Source organism: Salvelinus namaycush, chromosome 22 (genome assembly GCF_016432855.1).
Source record: "Salvelinus namaycush isolate Seneca chromosome 22, SaNama_1.0, whole genome shotgun sequence".
Classification (NCBI taxonomy): Eukaryota; Metazoa; Chordata; class Actinopteri; order Salmoniformes; family Salmonidae; genus Salvelinus; species Salvelinus namaycush.
The window spans coordinates 31744658-31764016 of NC_052328.1; the positions used below are offsets into that span (position 1 = coordinate 31744658).

The window sequence follows — 19359 nt, forward strand, 5'->3', positions numbered from 1 at the left end:
GCTATAGGTGTACCTACCATAGGAGTCTCCTCGAAGCCTCTCTCTCTCTCTGTGTCTCTCTGTGTCTGTCTGTGTCTCTCTGTCTCTCTCTCTCGCTCTCTCTCTCGCTCTCTCTCTGTCCTCCAACTTACCACTCTGTGTTCAAAGCCCTGTCTCAGACTTCTCATCCCTAACACTCATTAGCATATATTCTAATGAGGTTGACAATAGTATTACTGAAGAGCCTGAAATGTCAGTGATGCTGGTGATTGAGCCGGCTAGCATAGAGGAGGAGGATGACATTTAGGAGAAAGGAGGCCCTGAACTGTTTTCACACTACTGCTCTCACGTCTCTGTGTGAGTATTTGTCCAGATAAGTGCTGCTAGTTTAATAATGTAAGCGCATTGATAAGGAGTTGAAGCATTGAGTCTCATTACTAGGAGGTGTGTAGCTCCAAGCCATCTCTGTCACAGTCACACACACACACACACACCAAATGTCTGCTCTGTCTATCTGATGGAAGAGGGTGAGTGCAGGTCTGGGTCTGCTCCGTGTGAATAACAAGGGTTCAGCCAGGCAGAAAACAGATGGAGGATAGATATAGATTTACCTGACAGGACTCTGGACTGGAGAGAGAACCCACTGCCTGAGGAGAGAGACTTTTTAAATACATTAGGAACCTGGGTTGCAAAGTAAGACCGGATCTAGTTGTTTATATTTGTGTCAGTCAGTCAGTCAGTCAAGATGAGTGTTGTTTTTGTAAACCTTTATGGTCTGAAGACTTTTTGATGTTGGGGATTTTGTCATGTAGATGAGTGAAGCGGACCGTGAAGATTAAACTTTGAATGTAAATGACAATATTTTTTATTGGGTTCTTGTATTATTCCTTTTAAATAGAAACAATGACTGTGTGTCTATGCTCACACGTGTGCATGCACTTTTATACGCGTGTGTTTGTGTGTTTCAGCAGGTTACTGTAAATCCGAACCAGCCTCCAGTAGCTGGTGTCATGGCAACAAGGTCAATTTCTGACCAATCTGACCTTTTCATGAAGTTATTGATTGGACCATAGAAATAGAATGTGTGTTTCCGTGTGTGTGTTTGTGTGTACGTGCAGTAGTGTGTAGGAGGGGGAAGGCTGGGCCCGTGTCCATGTAGCACTAGTGTGTTAGAGGAAACAGTGGTTGGTGCAGACATTTCTCTGGACTCACTGTCTTACTGAAGATGAGCTCATAGGCAGTTGTGAGTTGGATGTCTCTCTATCTCTCTCTCTAACCCTCTCCTTCCCTGTCTTTCTCTCTCTAACTCTCTCTAACCCTCTCCTTCCCTGTCTTTCTCTCTCTAACTCTCTCTAACCCTCTTCTTCCCTCTCTCCTTTTCTCTCTATCTCTCTCTCTAACCCTCTCCTTCCCTGTCTTTCTCTCTCTAACTCTCTCTAACCCTCTCCTTCCCTGTCTTTCTCTCTCTAACTCTCTCTAACCCTCTTCTTTCCTCTCCTTCTCTCTCGTTCTCTCTCTCTAACATTCTCCTTCCCTGTCTTTCTCTCTTCTCCTTCCCTGTCTTTCTCTCTCTAACCCTCTTCTTCCCTCTCTCCTTCTCTCTCTATCTCTCTCTCTAACCCTCTCCTTCCCTGTCTTTCTCTCTCTAATTCTCTCTAACCCTCTTCTTCCCTCTCTCTTTCTCTCTCTTTCTCTCTCTCTCTAACTCTCTATCTCTCTCTAACCTTCTCCTTCTCTCTCATTACATAATGAAAAGCCTTTCTGGTGACCCTGCTATGTAATTCATATCTGACTGTGATAGTGTCAAGACCCCTTTTTAGTTTCCCTGCAGTGCCTTGTCCTCTGGGTCTATAATGTCCTTGGGACCTGAGGGAGAGACTACCGGAGACCCCTATGGTCCCCTGAGATATCCCTAACCTCTACTGAGAGAGAAATAGAATCCACCTCTACTTCCAGACAGCACTGGATTAGTGATGCACCACTATCCCTCTTCCTGTCTGTCTTGCTCTTCTTCCTGTCTTCCACCTGTTCCCTCCCTCCCCAAATAGAGTCCTGGCACTACGGTGATGGTAGATGCCCTCCAACAGTTTTGCCCAGTGCCCTTGACCTGGACGCTGTATTTCACAGGGTTCACCTAAGACGTCAATATGACATATTCCTCTTTCCCTTACTAGTAGCCTACACCTCCAGCGTTGGCACACACACACACACACGTGCGCACGCACACACACACACACACACACACACACACACACACACACACACACACACACACACACACACACACAATTGTGTACACGGATCCACACCAACACATGCGGGCACAAGAACTCTCACACACATGCACATGCACGCACGCACGCACATCCACACACCAGAGGGGTTGAACCTTACAGTAATTGCAGTCAGTGGCTGTGCACTGCAGATGGCTGCATTAGCAGAAGTGGAAACCATATATTTATAAAGTGCATTTCCATAACTTCTCACCTTGGGCTGCTTCAGGCCCTGTCAATATGTTATCAGGGTGATTCTTCACGAAACCAGGACAAAAAAAGACCATGATTTTTTTCCTTCTCACATTTAATCCATATAATGGTCATTTGGAGGAAGAATTGTTGACATATGTTAGATATTTGTATCTAAAACCATAATTGAGAAATAATTTATAAAAGTTGGCATATTTATGACATTTTGGCCTTACCCAGGCCTCCTTTAAGACTCCATGATGTTTTATCTGTAGGTGCTACAGGCCTCCTTTAAGACTCCATGATGTTTTATCTGTAGGTGCTACAGGCCTCCTTTAAGACTCCATGATGTTTTATCTGTAGGTGCTACAGGCCTCCTTTAAGACTCCATGATGTTTTATCTGTAGGTGCTACAGGCCTCCTTTAAGACTCCATGATGTTTTATCTGTAGGTGCTACAGGCCTCCTTTAAGACTCCATGATGTTTTATCTGTAGGTGCTACAGGCCTCCTTTAAGACTCCATGATGTTTTATCTGTAGGTGCTACAGGTCTCCTATAAGACTCCATGATGTTTTATCTGTAGGTGCTACAGGCCTTCTTTAAGACTCCATGATGTTTTATCTGTAGGTGCTACAGGTCTCATATAAGACTCCATGATGTTTTATCTGTAGGTGCTACAGGTCTCATATAAGACTCCATGATGTTTTATCTGTAGGTGCTACAAGTCTCCTATAAGACTCCATGATGTTTTCTCTGTAGGTGCTACAAGTCTCCTATAAGACTCCATGATGTTTTCTCTGTAGGTGCTACAGGCCTCCTTTAAGACTCCATGATGTTTTATCTGTAGGTGCTACAGGCCTCCTTTAAGACTCCATGATGTTTTATCTGTAGGTGCTACAGGCCTCCTTTAAGACTCCATGATGTTTTATCTGTAAGTGCTACAGGTCTCCTATAAGACTCCATGATGTTTTATCTGTAGGTGCTACAGGCCTTCTTTAAGACTCCATGATGTTTTATCTGTAGGTGCTACAGGTCTCATATAAGACTCCATGATGTTTTATCTGTAGGTGCTACAAGTCTCCTATAAGACTCCATGATGTTTTATCTGTAGGTGCTACAAAGCGGACATTGGTGTCATATGAAGCTTTACCACTTGCTCTGTAATATGATTAGTATTTTTATTTAATTAAAATTGTTTAGACAATTATTTATGAATCTTGAAAAATATAAGTCAACAATCCTTCCTCCAAATGACCATTCTATGGATTAAATGTTGTGCAAATCCCCAAAATCATCGTCTTTTTTTGTCCTGGTTTTGTGAGGAATTACCCATCATGGTGCTGCTTAGATTGGGGTTCCTCAGTCTTCTCTCACCCTCGATGTGCTATTATGGGCAATTCAGACCTTTCTCAATGTTGACAGTCAATGTGTTATCATGGCCTATTGATACCATGGTTCATTCTCTCCTCTCTGTGTCAATGTGCTATTATGGGATGTTTGTACTATAGTTATAGACTTCACAAGATGAGCTGTTCAGACTCTTCTCTCTGTCAATGTGTAATCATCACTCTGATAAAGAAAGAAAGGAAAATTCAAATATCTTTTGAAAATAAATGTGATAGGTGTGAGTGTTGTTTATGTACTGTATGTCTAACCCTGTCTCTCCTCTTTCCACTCTTTTTCCTCTCCAGAGCAGTGCAGGCTACGGTAGGAGTAGTGTTTTGGCCAGTCATGCCTGTTGCCGTGGCAGCAGCAGCAAGACAGGAAGTGTGTGTGTGAGTACGCCCAGTCCGGTGGTTTCCGCGGGGATGAACATGCCACTGCACCAGATCTCTGTCATTCCCCGTGATGTCCCTTCCTCCCGGGTCAGCAGCAGCGGAAAGGCCAAGGACAAAGACAAACAGGTAGGGTCAAAGGTCATGGTCTTCTTGTGGGGCGTTTTGGACGAGGACGTTGTTTGGTACAACATTCTTTTGGCAGTATGGAACACTTTTTTAAAACAAATAGCAGGACTCATTGTGACCCACACTGCCATGTGTTGATACTGCAGGGACTCCACAGAGACGTGTGTGTGTGTGTGTGTGTGTGTGTGTGTGTGTGTGTGTGTGTGTGTGTGTGTGTGTGTGTGTGTGTGTGTGTGTGTGTGTGTGTGTGTGTGTGTGTGTGTGTGTGTGTGTGTGTGTGAGAGAGAGAGTAGGGAACTGCTCAGTTCACTAAATGCTGTTTGACTGAGGCCCCATCACAGAGCATCACAGTAGAGGCTCCACTGCTGGGCTGAATTGGTTTAACAAGGACAAGCTTTCAGTTTGCAAATGGTTTTGTGCTGCTATGATGAGTCAGAAGGTCAAAGGAGGATGAGAGTGTGTGTGTTAGGCTTGGACGATATACCGGATACCGGTGTATTTAGACACACCGACAGTATGATTTTCAATACCTAGGAGTTGGGGGTCCCTCCCCTTGCGGGGGCTGCGGAGGTGCGTGCTACGCCACTGGTTATAAGTTAACTGTCATAGATTTGCCAATTAAATTATATCCAGCTCTGGGCACCAACTATGCATTTGGTTTGCTAACTTGCTAGCTACGTGGCTAGATGTCCAGATCAAGCTTCTTGGTTACAGCAGAGACGATCAATCCCCTCCTGGTTCAAGATCCATGTTGCCTAAATTGTTTTGTGTGTCTTTTTAACTAAATAGCGCCCCCTGTGTGCACTTCCAGTAATAACGTAAACCCTGGTATGGTACAGAAACAGTACGACAGTAAGAAAATCTGGATACCAACCCTAGTGTGTGTATAGAGGCTCCACTGCTGAGCTGAGGTGGTTTAATAGGGAGAAGCTTTCAGTTTGTGGACGGTTTCGTGCTACTATGCTGAGTCATAAAGTCACAGAAGGATGTGTGTGTGTGTGTGTGAGTGTGTGTGTGTGTGTGTGTGTGTGTGTGTGTGTGTGTGTGTGTGTGTGTGTGTGTGTGTGTGTGTGTGTGTGTGTGTGTGTGTGTGTGTGTGTGTGTGTGTATTTAGGGCTGGAACAATTACGTGTAACCAACGGTTATCGATAAAGACCGTCATGAAAATAAAATAACCGTCATAACCGTTTATTTATAAAAAATATTTATAAAATGACTGAAGATGGGATGGCCTGGCGTTTCTGCCGTAACATGGTCTATTCACAACGTGATGAAACTTTGTTGCTCCTTGCTGAAACAAGCAAGGTGTTGTAGCAAATGAGTCTTCAACCCCCCTTCAGTAGCAGCACACAGCTATAGAATGAATAGAACAGGCTTGGAACCTCTAACCCTGGAAATTTGACTAGTAAACTCATAGATGCGGTAAAGAGGTCAATGGAATGCAGACTTGGTGGATAAAAGAAGGATGCTGGATTGGCGCACATTCAACAAATCTGTTTAAAAAAAAATAAAAAAATAAGGATGTTTGTAAAATCTGTCATGATGGATGTATTGTAACAGGCCCACAATGTGCTTACTAAAGTATGATTTGGATATATTTGGCTGTTTTTGCTGAATAACATTTAGAAGCGGTTCCTTTTCAGGTTTAAAAGAAGTGACTGCTAAATGCTAACTTCTGTTCGAATAACCTGGCAGCATAGCTAGCATGCAGAAATCCGTGGTGTTAGTTAAAGTCGTTTTTTAACTGCAATGCAATTAATTGGTGACGATGACATGAGCATGTAATGGGGTTGACATCCTCACAAGGAAAATTATGTGGATATATTGAAGCAACATCTCAAGACATCAGTCAGGAAGTTCAAGCTTGGTCGAAAATGGGTCTTCCAAATGGACAATGACCCCAAGCATACTTCCAATGTTGTGGCAAAATGGCTTAAGGACAACAAAGTCAAGGTATTGGAGTGGCCATCACAAAGCCCTGACCTCAATCCTATAGAAAATGTGTCGGCAGAACTGAAAAAGCACGTGCGAGCAAGGAAGCCTACACACCTGACTCAGTTACACCAGCTCTGTCAGAATGAATGGGCCAAAATTCACCCAACTTATTGTGGGAAGCTTGTGGAAGGCTACCCGAAACGTTTGACCCAAGTTAAACAATTTAAAGGCAATGCTACCAACTACTAATTGAGTGTATGTAAACTTCTGACCCACTGGGAATGTGATGAAAGAAATAAAAGCTGAAATAAATCATTCTCTCTACTATTATTCTGACATGTCACATTCTTAAAATAAAGTGGTGATCCTAACTGACCTAAGACAGGGAATTTTTACTAGGATTAAATGTCAGGAATTGTGAAAAACTGAGTTTAAATGTATTTGGCTAAGGTGTATGTAAACTTCCGACTTCAACTGTATATGTATTAATGTATGTATGTATGTGTGTGAATGTGTGTATATATATATATATATATATATATATATATATATATATATATATATATATATATATATATATATATATATTATGTATGTATATATATTATGTATGCATATGTGTATATATGTGTGTATATATGTGTATGTGTGTATATATGTGTGTTTATGTATATATGTGTGTATATATACAGTGGGGCAAAAAAGTATTTAGTCAGCCACCAATTGTGCAAGTTCTCCCACTTAAAAAGATGAGAGAGGCCTGTAATTTTCATCATAGGTACACTTCAACTATGACAGACAAAATGAGAAAAAAAATCCAGAAAATCACATTGTAGGATTTTTTTTGACGTGGTCATTTGGCTGACCAATAGCCGTCATCCAAATTTCCATGACCTTCACAGCCCTAGTGTTTCAAGGTCACATGCACAAGTACAGTGAAATGCCTTTCTTGCAAACTCAAGTGTGTTTTTGTCTTTCTCTCTTGCTCTACCTCCTGTTTGTGTACCTCTGTATGCTTGTCTGTCTTACAGTGTGTACAGAGACAAACAAAGGAAACAGAATATTTCCACAAACAGAAAAGCTGAATATTTTTCCCTATGATTTAAGGCTGTTTTGATCTTAAAGCATTGATGCGTGAGATGCATTCTAATGCCAGGAAGGTGGCACTTTCCTCCCTTTCTGGTCTCCTCGCATCTCTTCTGGTCACATGCTGCTGCTTAAGGAAGGTGATTGGATGCTTACACTAATGAGAACGCTCTCACCAGGAAGTTTCACAACGCCGAGTTCTACTCCAGCTGCTCTCTCTTCATCTGACTACGTGTTCTGTCATAGTCTGACAGCATCTGGTCGTCGTGGTGGTGGCACAGGGCTGCTCATTTCTCCTAAGTGGAGATTTTCAATTTTCTCCCTCACTCACCTGTCCATCTCCTCAGTTGAATTACATGCTGTCACTGTTGGTGGCAGGGTGTGTGTGTGGGTGTGTGTGGGTGCGTGCGTGCGAGCGTGTGAAGGGCTGTACCTACACACTGAAAAAAGGCTGTAAAGTCGAAACGTCTGATGCAGTAAAAAATGTAAAACATTGAATAATGACTTAAGCTTTAATGCAACATATTTTTAGTGCGAACACATTGCACCTCTTTGTGTGTGTGAAGGACTCTCAGTAGCTGTCAGCTGTAGATCTGCTGAACAAAGTGTGGTGCTAAGACAACATGTCTGTCTGTCTGTCTGGTGTCTGTCCTCTTACTCACGCAATACTCTGTCTAACACGGTCTATTGTCTTTTAGGGTCTGAGTACCTCAGCATGTCCACACAGGTGTTCACAAGGGCCCACTCGACCTGTACATATGGTGGAGTGGATTTAGCCTGATTTAGCCGTACACACACACACACTGCTGTGCCTGTGAAACTTCCCCATCACGGTCTCTCCCCACACAGCTTTTGAACACGTCACATACACAGTTTCCAGTATAAAAGGTGCAGTGAAATACTTGCTACCTCCCTCAACATTGCAGTACAATAATCAATATCAATAATACAAAAAGTCAAATAAAAAACAACAGGTAGTTAGACGGTAGTATGCAAAGTAATAAACTGATATTTCCACAATGGGATATACAGTATATATTCTGAATATGCCATGTCAAGTATGGCTGTATTTACAAATATAAAGTGGATGTTGTCATGGTTGCACAGTTGAATCAATACTATATAATAGAACAGCAGCGTTGACTGTGTGTGTGTGCGTGTGCGTGTGTATGTATGTGTGTAAAGGTTGGATGTGTGGAGAGCCTGTGTAAATAGTCTCTTGGTGCAGATAGTCTTTAAGGTGCACATAGTCTCTAACGTGCTGTTCTAAGTAGGTAGACAGTTAGGCTTAGCTGCTCAGCAGTCGGGTGGTCTGGTAGTAGAAGCTGTCTCGGAGCCTGTTGTTCTGAGACTGGATGCTCCGACACAGTTTGGTCTGGTGGTAGAAGCTGTCTCGGAGCCTGTTGTTCTGAGACTGGATGCTCCGACACAGTTTGGTCTGGTGGTAGAAGCTGTCTCGGAGCCTGTTGGTTCGAGACTGGATGCTCCGACACCGTCTGGTCTGGTAGTAGAAGCTGTCTCGGAGCCTGTTGTTCTGAGACTGGATGCTCCGACACAGTTTGGTCTGGTAGTAGAAGCTGTCTCGGAGCCTGTTGTTCTGAGACTGGATGCTCCGACACAGTTTGGTCTGGTGGTAGAAGCTGTCTCGGAGCCTGTTGTTCTGAGACTGGATGCTCCGACACAGTTTGGTCTGGTGGTAGAAGCTGTCTCGGAGCCTGTTGGTTCGAGACTGGATGCTCCGACACCGTCTGGTCTGGTAGTAGAAGCTGTCTCGGAGCCTGTTGTTCTGAGACTGGATGCTCCGACACAGTTTGGTCTGGTAGTAGAAGCTGTCTCGGAGCCTGTTGTTCTGAGACTGGATGCTCCGACACCGTTTGGCCTGGTGGTAGAAGCTGTCTCGGAACCTGTTGTTCTGAAACTGGATGCTCCGACACAGTTTGGCCTGGTGGTAGAAGCTGTCTCGGAGCCTCTTGGTTCTGAGACTGGATGCTCCGACACAGTTTGGTCTGGTGGTAGAAGCTGTCTCGGAGCCTGTTGTTCTGAGACTGGATGCTCCGACACCGTTTGGCCTGGTGGTAGAAGCTGTCTCGGAGCCTGTTGGTTCGAGACTGGATGCTCCGACACTGTTTGGTCTGGTAGTAGAAGCTGTCTCGGAGCCTGTTGGTTCGAGACTGGATGCTCCGACACTGTTTGGCCTGGTAGTAGAAGCTGTCTCGGAGCCTGTTGTTCTGAGACTGGATGCTCCGACACCGTTTGGCCTGGTGGTAGAAGCTGTCTCGGAGCCTGTTGGTTCGAGACTGGATGCTCCGACACTGTTTGGTCTGGTAGTAGAAGCTGTCTCGGAGCCTGTTGTTCTGAGACTGGATGCTCCAACACCGTTTGGCCTGGTGGTAGAAGCTGTCTCGGAGCCTGTTGGTTCGAGACTGGATGCTCCGACACTGTTTGGTCTGGTGGTAGAAGCTGTCTCGGAGCCTGTTGGTTCGAGACTGGATGCTCCGACACTGTTTGGTCTGGTGGTAGAAGCTGTCTCGGAGCCTGTTGGTTCGAGACTGGATGCTCCGACACTGTTTGGTCTGGTGGTAGAAGCTGTCTCGGAGCCTGTTGGTTCGAGACTGGTTGCTACGACACTGTTTGGTCTGGTGGTAGAAGCTGTCTCGGAGCCTGTTGGTTCGAGACTGGTTGCTCCGACACAGTTTGGTCTGGTAGTAGAAGCTGTCTCGGAGCCTGTTGTTCTGAGACTGGATGCTCAGACACTGTTTGGTCTGGTGGTAGAAGCTGTCTCGGAGCCTGTTGTTCTGAGACTGGATGCTCCGACACAGTTTGGTCTGGTGGTAGAAGCTGTCTCGGAGCCTGTTGTTCTGAGACTGGATGCTCCGACACCGTTTGGCCTGGTGGTAGAAGCTGTCTCGGAGCCTCTTGGTTCTGAGACTGGATGCACCGACACCGTTTGGCCTGGTGGTAGAAGCTGTCTCGGAACCTGTTGTTCTGAGACTGGATGCTCCGACACAGTTTGGTCTGGTGGTAGAAGCTGTCTCGGAGCCTGTTGTTCTGAGACTGGATGCTCCGACACCGTTTGGCCTGGTGGTAGAAGCTGTCTCGGAGCCTGTTGGTCCAAGACTAGATGGTCTGATACCACTTGCCAGATGGTAACAGATTGAACAGCCTGGTGCTCGGCGGACTTGAGTCCTTGGCGATCTTCCGGGTCTTCCTCAGACACCGCCTTGTGTAAATGTCCTGGAGGGCAGGGAGCTCGCCCCAGTAATGTATTGGGCTGTCCGCACCACCGTCTGTAGAGGCTTGCGGTTGAGGGCGGTGCTGTTGCTATACCAGGCGGTGATACAGATGGTTCAAGATGCTCTCGATGGTGCAGCTGCACAACTTCTTGAGGATCTGAGGGCCCATATCAAATTTCTTCCGTTGCCTGAGGTTGAAGAGGTGCTGTTGCGCCTACTTCACAGCGGTGTTGGTGTGATTGGACTATTATAGATCCTCTGTGATGTGCATGCCGAGGAACTTGTAGCTTTTGACCCTTTCCACTGCAGCCCTGTCGATGCAGATGGGGGCATGCTCACCCCCCTGTTTTCTCAAGTCCCCGACCAGCTCCTTGGTTTTGCTGACGTTGAGGGAGAGGCTGTTATCCTGGCACAACCCCCCCTCTAGGTCTCTGATCACTACTTTCCTTTTCTGCTTCCCTCTCCTACAACCCTACCTACTCAACCCCTACTCAGATGGTCATGCGCTGTCGTAATCTTCTCTCTCTCACACTACTCTTTCCTCTTCTATCCTATCATCTCTCCCTTCTGCTAAATCCTTCTCCCGTCTGTCTCCTGATTCTGCCTCTTCGACCCTACTCTCCTCTCTTTCCGCATCCTATGACTCGCACTGTCCCATTTCCTCCTGGCTGGCTCGGCCCTCCCCTCTGTATCCGCTGCTAAAGCCACTTTCTATCATTCTACATTTCTAAATTCTGCCTCTAACCCTAGGAAACTCTTTTCCACTTTCCTCCCCACCTCTCCTCCCTCTCTGCGGACGACTTTGTGAACCACTTTGAAAAGAAGGTGAATGACATTCACTCCTCATTCACTCAACCTATTGGGTCCACTGGTCCCACTCACACAGAACTACTCTGTCTTGACCTCTTTCTCCCTTTTCTCTCCAGATTAAATCCTGCAACTAGTGAGGTCTGGCCGCCCGACAACCGTCCCGCTCAACCCTATCCTCTCTTCCCTTCTCCAAACCATCTTTGGAGACCTTCTCCCATTTCTTACTTCCCTCATCAACTCATCCCTGGCCACTGGCTTCAAAATGTCCCCTCCTCAAGAAACCAACACTCGACCCCTCTGACGTCAAAAACTACAGATTTGTATCCCTTCCATCGTTTCTTTCTAAAACACTTGAGCGTGCTGTCTCTGACCAGCTCTCTCGCTACCTCTCTCAAAATGATCTTGTTGACCCTAACCAGTCAGGCTTCAAGACGGGTCATTAAACCGAGACTTCTCTTTGTGTCAAGGAGGCTCTCCGCGCTGCCAAAGCTGACTCTCTCCTCTGTTCTCATAATCATAGATCTACCGCTGCCTTCAACACCGTGAACCATCAGATCCTCCTCTCCACCCTCTCAGGGCTGGGCGTCTCAGGCTCTGCACTCTCTTGGATTGCATCCTACCTGGCAGGCCGCTCCTACCAGGTGCATGGAGAGGATCTGTGTATGCCACATGTACTCTTACTACTGGTGTCCCCCAAGGCTTGGTTCTTGGCCCTCTCCTCTTCTCTCTGTACACCAAGTCACTTGGCTCTGTCATATCCTCACATAGGAGAGACTATCATTGCTATGCGGCTGCCACTCAACTACTTTTCTCCTTCTCCCCTTCTGACACCCAGGTGGTGACACTCAGGTGGTGACAGGCATCTCTGCGTGCCTGGCAGATATCTCAGCTTGGATGTCGGCCCACCACCTCAAGCTCAACCTCGACAAGACGGAGCTGCTCTTCCTCCCGGGGAAGGCCCACCCTCTCCATGACCTCAACATCACGGTTGACAGCTCCACAATGTCCCCTTCCAGAGTGCAAAGAACCTCTGCATGACCCTGGACAACACCCTGTTGTTCTCTGAAAACATCAAAGCAGTGACTCGCTCCTATAGGTTCATGCTCTACAACATCCGTAGAGTACGATCCTACCTCACAGAAATAGCAGCACAGGTCCTAATCCAGGCACTTTTCCCCCCCCCTACTAGCACTGACTTTGCTGAGAGCTACTTTATTGAGGAAAAACGTACTTACTATGACTGAGATACTCGTCGACCATCTCATTCCAAAATCATGGTAAAAAAAAAAAGATTTTTATTTTATTTAACATTTATTTAACTAGGCAAGTCAGTTAAGGACAAATTCTTATTTGCAATGACGGCCTACCCATAAAAACCACAGACACACACACACAGGCACACATCAGTACACATAGACACACACACACACACACACGTTTGTTTTAATATCCTAGTGGGGACCAACCAATTGATTCCCATTCAAATCCTATTTTCCATCACCCTAAATTTAAACCTAACTGTTAACCTAACCCTAATTCGATCCCTAACCCTAATTGTAACCCTAACCATAAACCTAAACCCTAAGCCTAAAGTAGCCTTTTTTCTTGTGGGGACCAGCAAAATGTTCCCACTTGTCCGAATTTTCCTCGCAAGGACTTCTGGTCCCCACAAGGATAGTAAAACCAAAACCGCACACACGAGTGCATATGGACTCTCACACACTATCTGTCACATCCTGTCGTCTCGTTAGTACTTGTCATCTGTCTGTGTGCCAGATGATTGGCAGGTGACTCTGTTGGAGCTGTTTGTCTCCTAGACGCTCGCTAACGTCTCAGTACATTTATCACGTCTCCTGTTGGGTTAGCATAGCACCCTGTCACTCACTGGAGCTACCTACTCTGTTGCTCTGAATACCTGAGCAGAGACCATGATATTGGTGTCAGACCAACACATTTCTTCAGAGCTAACATCACACGTATGAATCATCTCCTCACACCACTCCCTATATCAGTTCAAATAGGATCTTTTCAGGATCTACTCTGCCTGAAGATACAGTATGAGGATCTACTCTACCTGAAGATACAGTATGAGGATCTACTCTACCTGAAGATACAGTATGAGGATCTACTCTACCTGAAGATACAGTATGAGGATCTACTCGACCTGAAGATACAGTATGAGGATCTACTCGACCTGAAGATACAGTATGAGGATCTACTCTGCCTGAAGATACAGTATGAGGATCTACTCGACCTGAAGATACAGTATGAGGATCTACTCTACCTGAAGATACAGTATGAGGATCTACTCTGCCTGAAGATACAGTATGAGGATCTATTTGAGGTAGATTCCAGAAGGTCCAAAAGTATGTGGACACCTGCTCGTCAAACATTTCATTCCAAAATCATGGGCTTTAATATGGAGGTGGTCCCCCCTTTGCTGCTATAACAGCCTCCACTCTTCTGCGAAGGCTTTCCACTAGATGTTGGAACATTGCTGCAGAGACTTGCTTCCATTCAGACACAAAAGCATTAGTGAGGTCGGGCACTGATATTGGTCGATTAGGCCTGGCTTGCAGTCGGTGTTCCAATTCATCCAAAAGGTGTTCGATGGGGTTGAGATCAGAGCTCTGTGCAGGCCAGTCAAGTTCTTCCACACCGATCTTTACAAACCATTTCTGTATGGACCTCGCTTTGTGCATGGGGGCATTATTATGCTGAAACAGGAAAAGGGACTTCCCCAAACTGTTGCCACATGTTCGTCTACTGTAATTATTGTATACTTCTATCAGCCTGTCGTGTGTATGCGAAGTGTTTTACAAACAGTTTTGATCTACTATTGTCAAGTGTGATTTAGAGGTCTGAGCTTCAATACTCCTTGTTGTGGTTGGTTTAGGCTGAGCTTCTAGTCCAGGGGTGTACTGTATTATTTTGGTCCTTGAAGGCCACCGTATTCTGGCTCTGTGACAGTGGGGGGCATTCTAAATAGTCTGACATCTCTCCTCTCCTTCATATTTACTGATCTGAAGACACAGGATGACGAAAGCAAACACTCACACACACACACACGCACACTCCAGGCACAGCTACAGAGGTTTCATTAGGTGACTGTGTCGTACTGTGTTTAACTGTAATGCATTTGAGCGGCCACAGAGGCACTCGGGTCTTCCTGCCAGGTTCCATACTGTCTCTCTAATGCATAAACTGTGTCTAGTGCCATCAGAAAACTCTCACATTTCTCACTGTTTCAACACCCTGATACACTATCCAGATATGATGTTATTCATCTTATTTACAAAGATTATAAGCAGTCTATGATATAGGTGATTTATTGTGCAGTAGATTGGAAAGGTAGTGAGGGGGCTAAGTTGGTTGCTGGCCAATGTCTCTCCTTACTCTGACTCTGTGTGTGTGTGTGTGCGTGCGTGTGCGTGCGCCATAAGAAAAACTCTCCTCTCCACAGAGAAATCAGTGTAGGGTAAGAGCAGTCTTCCAGTAATGCGTGTCACCATGGCTGACAATCCTAACAAACAAACCTGTATATGTGAGAATGGGTGGTCAATAACAACAGAGACAGGTTGAATGTATCTCTCGCTACAGTCAAGTACCTTACCATGGCTGATGATGTTGTTACAGTTGGTGCTATGCATTTTGGCAGGTAGCGTTTCCTGGCATCCGCCAAACCCAGATTTGTCCGTCAGACTGCCAGATGGTGAAGCGTGATTCATCACTCCAGAGAACGTGTTTCCACTGCTCCAGAGTCCAATGGCGGCGAGCTTTACACACACCAGCCTGCGCTTGGTATTGCACTTGGTGATCTTAGGCTTGCGGGCGGCTGCTCGTCCATGGAAACCCACTTCATGATGCTCCCAACGAACAGTTCTTGTGCTGACGTTGCTTCCAGAGGCAGTTTAGAACTCTGTAGTGAGGGTTGCAACCAAGGACTGACGATTTTTATGTGCTATGCGCTTCAGCACTCGGCGGTCCCGTTCGGTGAGCTTGTGTGGCCTACCACTTTGCGGCTGAGCCGTTAATGCTCCTTGATGTTTCCACTTCATAATAACAGAACTTACAGTTGACCGGGGCAGCTCTAGCAGGGCAGAAATTTGACCAACTGACTTGTTGGAAAGGTGGCATCCTATGGCGGTGCCACGTTGAAAGTCACTGAGCTCTTCAGTAATGCCATTCTACTGCCGATGTTTGTCTATGGAGATTACATGGCGGTGTGTTCGATTTTATAAACCTGTCAGCAACGTGTGTGGCTGAAAGTCGCAAAAAAAGCTTGCTCTCTGTTCCTTGCCTCAGGCTGCACACGCTGTTCTCTCATCGGATTATTCTCAATTTAATCTTGTCTTTACTAATTATGTAAAATTAGATTTGATTTAGAATGGTCCATTATGAAATGGGCAGGAACAGGAACAGGGGCAAGAGAAAAAAGACATGTAATCCGTATGCACTGGAATATCGAATGGAGTCCGCATTCCCGCTGGTTCGTTTCACTCATGCGCAACAGGTGATATTCAAGAGAATACAGACCACGTCCAACGCATATTCTGAGTTTTGTGGATATGAACCATATCCTGACAAATTCTGAAGACCTGTGTGAACCGTTACAGAAAGCTGGGCATATGTCGCATGTCACTACTTCACAAGAGAGGTATTTGAACAGGGGGGGGGTTTCTTCAAAAATGCCTTCTTAAATATGTCAACTGTCATGTGCCTTTAATAACAAACTCGTATGCAATCTGTAAATATAAATAAAATGTGAAATCACAAAGCTGTTTAGAGACTGAAAAAATACAGAATCTAACCATGCTTGGTTGAGATAATGAGGGGGTTGGGACATTCACAAGAAACATTATTTTTTAGGATTATTTTTAAAGTGTTTTCAGTCTGTCGTGAATCATCATAATCCATACACCACTGGGGGAAAAGGGTCCATAACAGGGGATGTCTTTACATGACACGTTGTTGATATCCTACAGAATACAGAAAATGTCCAATGCATATTTTGTGTTTTGTGGATTTGCACCATATCCTGACAAATTCTGAATCCAGATGTCTTTTAGACGTATATGATATTGGGATTACTCAGAATATCACACAGACATTTCCTATGGACGGATATGGACTCATTTAATATCCTGAGATATGTGACATCCTATTTTCTGTCTTCATGTTGACAAATACTGACTGTGTATATCGCATATCTCTGTTTTCAAGATATTAAGCTATATTGATTCCAGATATGCTTCTCTTGGCTGAGGCCCATATCCGCTTGACAATTTCTGATGCTTATATGAGTTTTGAAGACATGTTTAATAATTTCACAAATATTAAATCCATATAATTTTTTCAGACACTAGCTAAACATTTTGTATTCCATCTGCATAAAGGCATGAGCAAACCGCAAGCTAAAAGCATTGTAACTGGTAGCCTGGCAACAAGAATCTCAGCCTTTCTGCTGTTGAGTTCCAACTGTCATGTTTGAATTTGGGCGCCACAAATGAGTTTGTAAAAACGGTGTGTGGTCGAACTGACAACTGGAGAAACAAAGAAGTGAGAAGATGTTCTGAAAATACCTCAAAGAAGTTAACGCTAAAGTGAGTAGCTCATTTGAGATGTTTTATTTATCTTAATAACTAGAATCCCCCCTTCTCTCGGTGTCCTCTTTCTCTCTGCCTGGGTAGATCTCTCATTAGCTATGTACATACTGATGACTGAAGTTAGCTCTCTTATGAGGACCACCAACGTACAGCTGCTGCATACTGATCACTGAAGTATACTGTCTTATAAGGACAGAGTGTGAAAACAGCCCCCCCATCCAACAGATTCAGTCTCAGCTGGCAAATGACAACAGAGTGTCCCAGTCCCAGTTAATTAAATAGAACACACTCATCATATCCTCTTCCACCTGCTCTAAAGGTCATATCATTGTCCCTGTATACTTTTTTGTCACCATGGATCTTGTGCGTCACGCCACACTGCTATCCACTTCCTCTGTGACAGCTGCTGCTGGGTGTGTGTGTGTGTGTGTGTGTGTGTGTGTGTGTGTGTGTGTGTGTGTGTGTGTGTGTGTGTGTGTGTGTGTGTGTGTGTGTGTGTGTGTGTGTGTGTGTGTGTGTGTGTGTGTGTGTGTGTGTTCTCTCACTGCACTGTTAGTGTTGTTTCTCTGTTCCCCTTATTACGGATTACTACCTCTCTCCCCAAACACACACACACACACACACACACACACACACACACACACACACACACACACACACACACACACACACACACACACACACACACACACACACACATACACACACACACACACACACACACACACACACACACACACACACACACACACACACACACACACACACAGGAACACTTCCTCAAATGGTAGGATAACTGGAATCCCACCAGGAAGAGAGAGAGAAAGAAAGAAGTAACAGGGAGGGAGAGAGAGAGGGAGAACTGAGGGAATGTGCTAGATGGAGAGAAGAGAGCTATAATAATAACAATAAAAATTTTACTGACAAAAATGACAAATCTGTCTGGTATAGGGAGAGAAGAGAGAGATAGGAAGCAGCCAAACAATAGTCTTGAACTGAGTTTTAGGTGATTTCTCAAGGAGCAACAACCGTGGAAACGTCTGACCTCAACCCCATCGAACACCTTTGGGATGAATTGGAATACCGACTGCGAGCCAGGCCTAATCGCCTACCCTACCGTAACCTAACCTAACCTAACCTAATTGCCCAACTTCACTAATGCTCTTGTGGCTGAATGGAAGTCCCCACAGCAATGTTCCAACATATAGTGGAAAGCCTTCCCAGAAGAGTGGAGGCTGTTATAGCAGCAAAGGGGGGACTAACTCCATATTAATGCCCATGATTTTGGAATGAGATGTCCAGGGCCAGGGAGTTCTTCAAGCGTGCAGATGGATATATCTGGGTGTTATTCACGATGTAGTGTAGTTAGAGCAGATATTTTCCTGATGACATCGTCTTTTCTGCCTGGTTAGATCCCCCCGCTCTATCTATCTATCTATCTATCTATCTATCTATCTATCTATCTATCTATCTATCTATCTATCTATCTATCTATCTATCTATCTATCTATCTATCTATCTATCTATCTATCTATCTCGGTCTCTCGGTGTCTCGGTGTCTCGGTGTCTCGGTGTCTCTGTCTCTCTCTCGGCCTCTCTCTCTGTCTCCACCTGTGTAATCTTCTCTGTTCTTTCCTGGAACTGGAGATGTCAATGCCTCTTGAATAACACCCTGATAAATCCATCTGCACGCTTGAAGAACTCTCTGGCCCTGGACAGAGTGCGTGCGTGCGTGCGTGCGTGCGTGCGTCAGTCTGTTTGCTGTCGGTCTCCAGACACACAGAGGTCAGGGGTGTGTGGCAGCTATAAGCCTCCTCAGCCTCCTCCTGTTCCTAGGCCTGCAGGTCACATAAACATGCTAGTCACATTGTAGAGTCAGGGGCATACATTTAACACCCAACAATTTAAAATAGGCTACTAAAATAATTTCAAACCCGATTAAAAAGCAAATGCAGTTATTGGTATTAGAGGGCTGACTTAATGACCATGCAGAGGCCTAAGAGCGTGAGGGAAGGCTGTTTGTATGGCTGGCTGGGTGGCTTTATGGAGAGCAGAGATCTGTATATAATGGCGAGATGCTCATGTCTCCATCCTAACAACGGGAGTCATTGTCCCAAAGGTGGGAAGGCAGGCGCTTAGGTCCAAAATAAGCCCATAGAAACAAATGGGGCTTATTTTGGACAGATTTAGGTGAGAAACCTCTTACTTCGCCTCTTCCTCTCTGTGGAGAGTGCATCGACGCAGCTGCAGGGCACAGCGGGACTTTTTCTCAACACATTGCAGAGGTAAAGATGGCTTTGGCTAGGTAACTGCTGTTTGACTTGAAACTTAACTAGAGGTT

At 45.2% G+C, this 19359-nt stretch overlaps 1 protein-coding gene across 1 annotated transcript in view; it reads left to right on the forward strand.

Moving 5' to 3' along the window:
* LOC120017761 (E3 ubiquitin-protein ligase MARCHF8-like) overlaps window positions 1–19359 on the forward strand; it is a 168892-nt gene that overhangs the window by 30025 nt on the left and 119508 nt on the right. The window contains exon 2 of the mRNA XM_038960731.1: window positions 4136–4348. Within this exon, the coding sequence (XP_038816659.1) occupies window positions 4253–4348 (96 nt within the window). The 5' untranslated portion in view covers window positions 4136–4252. The remainder of the gene's footprint in view (window positions 1–4135; window positions 4349–19359) is intronic.